The 9,877-nt window shown below is 37.1% G+C and overlaps 1 protein-coding gene across 1 annotated transcript; it reads left to right on the plus strand.

Moving 5' to 3' along the window:
* Nucleotides 1–5,490: 5,490 nt before the first annotated feature.
* Nucleotides 5,491–9,526, plus strand: zbtb43 (zinc finger and BTB domain containing 43). The gene is made up of 2 exons (XM_027030474.2): nucleotides 5,491–5,583; nucleotides 6,076–9,526. Exon 2 carries the CDS (start codon nucleotides 6,098–6,100, stop codon nucleotides 7,439–7,441), a length of 1,344 nt encoding a protein of 447 aa, XP_026886275.1. The 5' UTR covers nucleotides 5,491–5,583; nucleotides 6,076–6,097; the 3' UTR covers nucleotides 7,442–9,526.
* The last annotated feature ends 351 nt before the right edge of the window (nucleotides 9,527–9,877 follow it).

Here is a 9,877-nt window from a genome sequence, read left to right on the forward strand (position 1 = left end):
TGGATATTTTATATTGGATATGTGTTCATTAAAACTAGGTTACTGATGTGCATCTCTCTTCAGCAGTCAAGGTTAAAAATGTCTGTAAACAAAAATGGCTCCAAGAGGGAGATAATGTGTACATAGTATTAAGGGATTATACCACATGCAAGCACCGGACTAATACCGTGATGAACACAATTAGACACCTGGTACCACTCAAATAAGTAGTTTTTGCTTTTAATGCTTTCTTAGGTATCTGTCATGATAGAATGTGGTCTTGTCATTGTAGATGATCTACCTCTATAAATAGAACCTAGTGAAGAACCTCACTTCAGTCAGAAAGGATATGGCATTATTTGTGTCCTAAGGATATGACATGATGGTGTCATAAGGATATGGCATGATGGTGTTTTATAATATTGGCAAACCATTTCTGAGTCAATGTAAAGGGCAACACTATGCACCAAACTAATTTTTCACTTTTATAATTTCTATACATTTTTCACTGTTACATTTTATAAATAAAATGAGTATTTTACAAATAAAATAAAATGTAGAAATAATATTGCCCCTAAGTGACCTTGACAATCAGGATGATCCAATACAAATACATGGATCCCTAGGTCCAGGCTCCTAGTAGTATTAATAGAAATAAATGAATTAAGAAATTTATGAATGCATGAAGTAAGAAAATTAAAATGAATTTAGAAAATTACAACAAGTGGCGGAGCCTTTTCTTCCAAAGCCCCTCATCTCTGGAATAAACTTACTGTAAATATCCTCAGACTTAGACACATTTTTAATCTTTAAATCCAGACTAAAAACCTAGCTACCTAATCAGGCCTTTGGTTAGAGCAGTGCATACTTAATACATGTATTCATGCTTATTCATGTCTGTATGTCACCCTGCTGAGCTGTTCGATTGGATGCTGGAGGACATGATATTGGCATTTGGTGCATCCTTGTTGGCACCAGGATATATTCCTGGGAATATAATATCTATATGGGTCATGTGGTTACTAGCACACTTACTATATATACTTAACAACCCATTATGTCTGTATGTCTGTATATGTGCCCATGCTCCCTGACTAGATATCGCTAAAAGTCAGAGGCTCCCTCATCTGAACAATAGATGATAAGCTTCTTCAACGTGAAATACCTGTACAAGGTAAGGTAAGATAAGATCATGTAGGCAAAGGTTGCTTCATGTTTGCCACTAGGGGGCAGCCAGACTAAATCTACCTAACCTTAATCTGGAGTATCTGCACCCACCAGACCTGATCCTTGACTACCTTGACTCATGTGACTTGAACTTGGACATCCTGGCCACCTGTCCTGAACTTGGAGAACCAGGACCTGCCAGAGCTGACAGACCTGAACTTGGTCACCTGTACTTGCTTGACTTGTCACTTAATAGTGTTATGCAAAGGAGGATGGATTCCCTTTTCAGTTTGGTCCTCCCAAGATTTCTTTCAAACAAATGAATTTTTTGCCACCGTTGCCTTTGCCTTGCTTGTTAGGGTTTAGACCTGGTTCCTATGAAGCTGCTTTTAGACAATGTTGATTGTTAAAAGTATTATATAAATAAAATTGATTTGAATTGAGAGTACATTGAATTGAGTACATTGAATTGAGTACATTGCACTCTGACATCAATTGACGTGGTTTCTCAATGGCAATCCATATGAATGTACATCAAAAGTTAAATCAGTCCTAGCCTTAGGCCATCATCTGAACTTCACATTTTAACATAACAAGGCAATAGTATTCACAATATTGATAGCACTACCTTTCATACAAGATTATATAAATAACCTACAGGTTATCCAGGCCTGGACACACTTCAGGCAATTTGCCCCCTAAAAAAAGATCCAGGCTTCCGGGTCCACTAAGTGCCCAACTCATGCCCAGCAAACATAAGATACATTGGATCCCTGTCATCAATTAATTCAATAATACATTACATTACAAAAAGTAGAATATGCTACATTAAATATTTAAACAACAGATTAAAAGAACATATTCACATGCACTCATTTAGCCAGTTGTCTTTCTTTGCCTGTAACTTTTTTTGTTGTTGTATGTTGTGTGACATAGAACAATACCATATGGCGTGGTCTTCAGTTATGAGTGACTTTCTGACCTGCAGTATGGTTCCTGCTCCTCTGCTGTTTTAATGAAAAGTGAGCTCTTCCAGGCCCACTGATACTAAATTTCTGTGTCCTTTATTGGTATTTTTTTTTCAGGGGGCTGAGACATTTCCTGAGATTAGGTTTGCTTTTGTCTGAAATTAAAAGATACAAACTGGTGGTTTTATGTAGAGCTCTTGGAATTTAGAATAAACACTGCATCTTATAAGGCAGGTGGGGATGCTCAGGCTTAATCCAAAAATGATTTTCATTTATTCATTTTTTTTCCCTGGATCTTATGTTTAAGGTATTCTATCCTGTGATGGAATGAAGTATCTAGATATTGGTCAGCTTTGCGTGACAGATTGCATATTAATTTTTTACATTATTGTATGATTTTATGATAATGGAATGTTCACCTATATATGTGCAATTATACTTTGCAGTGTCACAGGTAAATGAGGTAGAGGAATTTGTACATACCCTTTATTTTGCTCTCATCCCTCCCAAAGTCTACTGCCCTTTACTATCAGCCTAAACCCACAGGCTCAGATGTTCTTCTTCAGATTCCCACAGATGTTCTTTCAAGTCTTTTCTGTTTTAACTTTTCTGTCACAAATGTTACCAGCAAACCTGCATTCAGTGTACAGTGGGTTCCCCAACCATCTACCCTGAAGCTCTGCAAGAAAAAAGAACTTTCTTACCCATCTGTTTCCTCTTATCTGACACTTGTGAGGGACAAAGTGCTCTGAAGCAGCCACTAAAACAGTGGATTTCACTTCGAACGGTACTCCAAAATCCCTCAGTCAGAACCCCTTCAACCCCTTCCCATCTGCTCTTGGAGCACACAGATGAGGCCCCTGGGTCCCATCAAATAAGCTTTTATTCGTATTGATTTGGCTTGTGCCTCAAGAGGATGAGAGATGGAGTCGATGCCCCAATTGCCAAGTGGCATTACTGTGGCCAATATTAATGGAGATGACAGACTTATTGATGCCAGTACCTTAGGTGGACACAGGTGAGTCTCCCCCCACCAATTGCATGGGTTTTGATTTCCACTTGACTGGGCCAGAATAGCCCTGTCTCACCTGCCTTATGATAGATAGTGTCCATCTCAGAACATTAGATTTACAACAGATTATGATGTCTAAGTGAACAATAGTGTTCACTTGACAGGTATTACGGTATTTTTGATTAAAGCTGTATCCTGTTTCAGACTACGGATATGGTTCTACCTGGTCGACTGGATGTTTTTCTAGTCGAATGGTAATAAACTTGCTGCTCTAATAGATATCTTCTTTTTAGCTGTGCTGGTAATAATTTCAAGCCATGAACAGTTGCTCAGTGAACTTGTATCAGTACTGGTCAGCATGAGTGGTCCAAGTAGCACTGCACACTAGATGTTCTTGAGATTTACTTCTAAGTTCCACCATATTTCGTGTCACTCATTTTACCTTGTTTAGTATCTCTGTCATATACTGTTTTAGCTGGATATGTAATGATTGATTTGACAAAGGATCTAAGTGATCTTTAGATTTTCAATAGATTTTTATGCTCCATCAAAGCACAGAATTACCCTCCTCTTTAACATTTTTAAGAGGGTTGTAATTACTTTCTTGCTATCCATGTAGATTTCCATAGGTATTTTATTTTTCTGAAGTACTATGTATAGATATATGCAAATCTTGGTAACATTTTACTGAAGGCCACTGTTAAGGTTACATGACAGCAGATTTATACATGCACAAACATTTATAAATGCTTATTCCAGCAAGAGTAAGATGTTATAAAAGCTTTGCTCAAGCTAATCAGTGCTGATGCAAGTTCACTGGGCAACTTTAATGTCAAGTTGACAAAACAACAGATTTTTGGTGGCACTAGGATGTCATAACACTAAAATGACATACTACATTATGACAACTAACTCTTTTTTTGTATATTAGTGTGACATAATGCTGATGATATGACATAGCTTGCCACATGAAGGACTACAAAAAGATGCTCCTGTACTGTTGTACAATGACTTGAAAAACTGTTGTATAACATATTTTAATAAGGTTTTTGACATTGACATTGACCCTGTAATAACAGATTTCAGTGTGTTTTATTTGGCCCTTCTGAATTCCTTTTGGCAGGTGATAAGATTTTTATGAATCCTTATGCAATGCCATAACACTGTAATGGCTGCATTAGGTATATTTTCTGTAGCTGCTAAATAAAGTGAGTTGACTGAACTATACTTTTTATACTATGACAATTAAAATTAAAATACACAGCATAAAATAAATGATACATGGAAAAAAGTGTTTACTATTACCATCACAGAGAAAATAACCTCTACCACAAATAGACAAGACAATATAAACACAAAGGCCATGTGCCAAAAGGCTACATGGGCTTAGGGGTAGGAGTTGAGGAGGGGGCCATTAATTATAAATTAAACATAGTTCAAAATATTACCCTATACTCTCCCCTATCCCCCTTCAGTAAACTCAATCTGGTGTAAAACATGCCAAGATCTATTTCAGGTACCAATGGTAAGGCAATAGCAGCCAGCAGGTAAATGTTCAATAATGTTTTTTTTCTAATGTTACCTACTGCACATAAGAATGAACCAAACACTCCCTGCCTCACCAAGTATCTAGAGTGTTCTGATCTCTGCAGCTGCATTTTTAGAGGTGGCTTTAAAGACGAACAAGAATGGTTGGTCAAGCATACAACCCACTTTGACAAAGACTTATAAGTAGAAACAAGGGTTTCTTTTATAGTGGTGCTTTTTGAAATATCTAAATTGCCATCACTTTTATGACAAAAAAAACCATGCACACATGAAATCTGCCTGCCCTTAACAAAGAATGAGTGAGGTCTGTGGGAGGTATGTGAGATAGATAGATAGGTAGGTAGGTAGGTAGGTAGGTAGGTAGATAGATAGATAGATAGATAGATAGATAGATAGATAGATAGATAGATAGATAGATAGATAGATAGATAGATAGATAGATAGATAGATAGATAGATAGAATTGTAGTAAATACACAAAGTTTCACTTTACAAAGACGCACTCTGCTTACACAGTTCAGAGATATATATGATGAGAGAGTCCTGTACTCACTTGGTAAAACTATATTTTTTTCTGGGGTCAATCAAAGAAACAAAAATTAATTATTAGCATTATCTTGTGTACAACGAAAGATTAATAAATAAGATTTTCTAAAAGCACAGAGACACAGAAGCATGTCACGTATGTCACACATTTGTGTTTAAAAAATCAAGCCTACTGGCAACCCCGGAAAGGGGGCGTGTATGTTTACATTTGTTGTGCGCCACGCGAGTCGACGTGATGACGTTTAGGGTGCGAAATCCGGTGGAACTCGGAAGAGAAGCAGTTGAGAATACAGAAGGAATTAGACAAAAAATGAAAAAGGGGACCGTAAGGGTCTGTTATTACTGTTTCGATTGTGATGAAAAGGTCAGTATGTATCCTTACGTTCATTTTAATCATCGCAGTAAATTTGTAGCTCACCGGTTTACCGAAAGCCCTCCTTATTTTGTAAGATAGCTAGCTAGCTTGCTAGCAAGTTATGTTAGCTAGCTATCTTCTTCTTAATAAGTCATAAGGAATAACGGTCATGCGAACTTTTGTGTCCATTGACCTTTTCTTGTCAATTGAAGAACACATGTTTGTACGCTTGTTATTAATATACATTCATAAATGTTTTGAAGGGTGCAATGTCTGGTCTTTTTGTTGTGATATGAAAATTCTGAGTTTTCCCCCTGTTTGACATTTCAGATCAAAAACTGACTGAAATTCTTGCTTTAGTCTTGCCAGTTACGGCAACATGTGAATCTAGGATTACTCTTTCTTTCAGTATTATTCCTTGAGTAAAGTGTAAGATAAGTGCATTTATTACAACTATTATATAAATGGCTAAATAATCTTAATCTGACCACTTCCTTCCAGAACCTATGAGTCTTGGTAGACCATGGAGAATGAAGCAAACTCTTTCCATGTTGAGTTCCCAGACTTCTCATGCTCCCTCCTGAAGAAGCTGAATCAGCAGCGTCAGAGGGGTCAGTTGTGTGACCTCATTGTGTGTTTAGGTGTCCACCAGTTCAGAGCCCACCGTGCTGTACTTGCAGCCAGCTCCCCCTACTTCTGTGACCAGGTGCTGCTGAAAAACAGTGCCCGTGTTGTCCTGCCTGATGTCATGCATCCGTCTGTGTTTGAACGGCTCCTCTTATCCTGTTACACAGGAGCCCTCTCAGTACCATCTAGTGAGGTGGTGGCTTTCCTGACTGCTGCTAGCTTTCTGCAAATGTGGCATGTGGTGGACAAGTGCACTGAACTTTTAGAGATAGGAAAGACAGGAAGTGCTCATTTTGAACAGGACATATCCCCCAAAGAAGATGGTTATTACATAGATGGTGAAGAGAGGAGAGAGTTTGAGGGAATCATTCGGACAGGTGGTCAAAGGGATGAGATTGGGGTAGAAGAGCTGTTGGAGGACGGGGTTTCTATACCTGCACTGGGGCCAGGCACTTCACAGAGTGCAAGTTGTTCTCCTCATGAAAAGTCTAGTAGTGATAGTGGGGAGCCAGATGCAGCTGAGAATGAGCATTTAAGACCTGCTTATGTGCCTCCCAGCATTATGGGTCTCAGAAAAAAGGTGCACATAAAATCTGAAAGGCAGAGTCGTGAAGATTGTGGTGCCTTTTTTGGCAATGAGGCTCACACTGCCTCTGATTCAGATCAGCTCAGACACACCGCAGAGGTCATGCAGGAGTGTTTGGAGGGGAAGTTGGTGACACACCTTGAGGAGAGCTTGGATGAGGACAGCTCCTATGAAGAGCCTCAGGACTTCTATGGGACCTCCACTGGGAGATTCTCCCAAGATGGTGATGAAGACTGTCCTGTAGTGTCTAAGGATCTGCAGACAGATGGAAGTGCAGGTGTAGTTATGGATGAGCAAAACAGCTCTCAGGAAAGCGGAGACACAAAAGAGCAGACCACCCACTCAGGGTTTGCATCTGTAGTCTACAAACTCTACCCATGTCAGTGTGGCAAGAGCTTCACCCACAAGAGTCAGAGAGATCGCCACATGAGCATGCACTTGGGTCTGCGGCCATTTGGCTGTGCTGTATGTGGAAAGAGCTTCAAAATGAAGCACCATCTGGTGGGCCATATGAAGATACACACTGGAATCAAGCCTTACGAGTGCAACCTCTGTTCAAAACGCTTCATGTGGAGAGACAGCTTCAACCGCCATACCTCTACCTGTGCCAGGGCACAGCAGGCCCGGAGAAATCGAGAAGAGCATTCCTCCTAGGTCTGTTAATTTCAGAGGGCATTGGGTGACCAAACAGAGTGATTGTTCCAAATAAGCATGACATTCCATCATGTCATTTAGGTTTTAGAGGAATAGACATCTTCACTGGTCAAGCTTAATACTGGAACATTCAGAAGCTGATAGTATAATTCTCTGTTTCCTAAAATTTCTGGGGTTGTCTTTTAATGTTCCCCTGCACATCCCACTTATGAAATGGTGTCACAACAGCCAAATTGGTTTAAAAGCAATTTTAAACTGTAGCATATGAAGAACTTCAAATGCAATTGAATGATGCAAATTTGGAAAAACAAACATACTTTTGTTATTTCTTTGCAGGCTTTTATGAATTTGCTTGTCCCAATCATTGATACCTTTTGTGCTTCTCTAATCTGGGTGGACCCTTAATTTTCATTGTTGTCTAGGGCAGGATGAAAAATGTCTGAGCCATTTTATACATTGAATCTGTCTCATTATTAAGGTTCTTTAGCAGTTAAGTCTTATAAAACTACTTAATGTTGCTTTTAATTATGCATTCTTTTGAACCTATTATCTAACCTCTTTTTCTGTGACATTGTTATTCTGCAACATTTTTAGGAAATGTTAATCTATTTTTCAAGTTTCTAAATAGGTATAAGGCATCATCAAAATGTGCAAAATATGTATATATGAGAACTTATTGGATCATAACAATGTACACATCCTTACTGTTAGAAGAATTGAAACCTTAGAATATGTGTTGGTAAAAATTAACACCAAAACAGAAATAAAAAGAGACAAATGTGTAAAGGGCTGTAATGTAATAGAATAGGATATGAATATTTGCATGCCTTGTTATTTAATGAAGCTGTTGTAAAGTAAGCTTCAGCATTATTGTCTATTTGTGCATTTTCTGATGAAACACTGATGCTTGTGATTATTTTCATCACACCATCAACATGTTTTAATTGTTGTACAAAAGTTAATGACTCATCAAACTGACCTCTAGCTACCATTGTGCTTTTGAGAAATTCACCTATGGGTGGCAGTCAGTGAATTTGCACATTCTATAGTCTGTAAAAGAGTCCCACCTTCTGCACAAGGTTTGAGAAATGCATAAGATTCATAGGCTGTATTCCAGTATTGCTTTCTACTAAACAAAAATAACTGTGGTAACCTTAATCCCCAATTGCAGCAGGGATGCTGATTCTTTAACTGCCAAATGTTATTTGCTTCTAGTAGAAGTAGATGATGTTATTTAATATTGAACATAACCTCAATTACAACAAAACCTCAGATTTTATGATTTTAGTTTTCACAAAGAAGAAAGTTGAATACCTGAACTATAGATTTGTTTTAGTACAGTCCTTCAATCTCATTAATGTGTATTCATATGATTTTACATGGCTCAAAGAAAACAAGCAAAATGGCAATAAATTGGCAGACATACAGGGCCTGTCAGCTTAATGGCTATTGCTATGTTAAAGACCGTTTCAGTAATAATGGAAGATAGGATATTTTGATGTTTGTTAAAGAAATTCTCAATTTGTAAAAATTAAACTATATATCTATACAGCTATGTATTGTGAAATTTCTTTTATTCACAATCTTAATTCATATAATTTTCTGGATTTAAGACATTTTAACAAGTCATTAAGTAAACCAATCATATTCTGTTGTGGGAGATTCAAGAGTAGCAATAACTACTAAAGTATAGAGCAGCTTTACTTTGGCATTGGATACAGGGCTGCAGTCTCAGAAAGCATAATCTAGGCCCACAAGTCTTTGTTCTCAATTTTGATCAAGTTTAGTTTAGGCTGTTTATCCTATGGCTAAAGTTTATTCATTTATTTATTTTTTATTTTTTAATTTTTTTATTTATTTACTTTTTTTTTTTTTTTTTTTTTTTTTTTTTTTTGCTTTTGTAACCTCAAAATCATCAATATGTGATAGACCTACCTGTTGAAAATGAAAAGTGGCTCAGAGATTTTCCTTCGGGAGTATCCCTTGCCTTTTTAAATTTTTTATTTCTTGTTTGTTTCTTCTTATAGAAGAACTTTATAAGACGTTTGTATAAAGATGTGTTAAGCAATAAATGTTTTATTACTACATGTTTGTTATATGATTTCTAAGCATTTTGTACCATTTTTAATGCTTCATTGGGCCTTATGTTTTTAGAAATGTGTTTTTTTGCAAAAGGCCAGTAGATGGCAGTCTTTGACTGATCAAGTTTATAAGCCTATATTGAGCTAAATAATGTCTGCCTTTTTAGTTAGTTATTGTTTGTCTTTTTAAAATGAATCAGTGAATTATGCTGATTGATTATTTTGGTTGTAATCTTCATTTAATATTAGGCATACTCATAATACACACCCCATTATCCATTATTATGTCATATTTCTGCATCTAGAAAAGCAAATTGGTCAATAGTGAATATTAGTAGCTATTCATGTCTATAAT

This window comes from Electrophorus electricus, chromosome 5 (assembly GCF_013358815.1).
Source record: "Electrophorus electricus isolate fEleEle1 chromosome 5, fEleEle1.pri, whole genome shotgun sequence".
Taxonomy (NCBI): Eukaryota; Metazoa; Chordata; class Actinopteri; order Gymnotiformes; family Gymnotidae; genus Electrophorus; species Electrophorus electricus.

Bases quoted from the DNA above. Each gene is read 5' to 3' on its own strand.
- zbtb43 (XM_027030474.2), top strand. From the start codon at position 6,098: ATGGAGAATGAAGCAAACTCTTTCCATGTTGAGTTCCCAGACTTCTCA.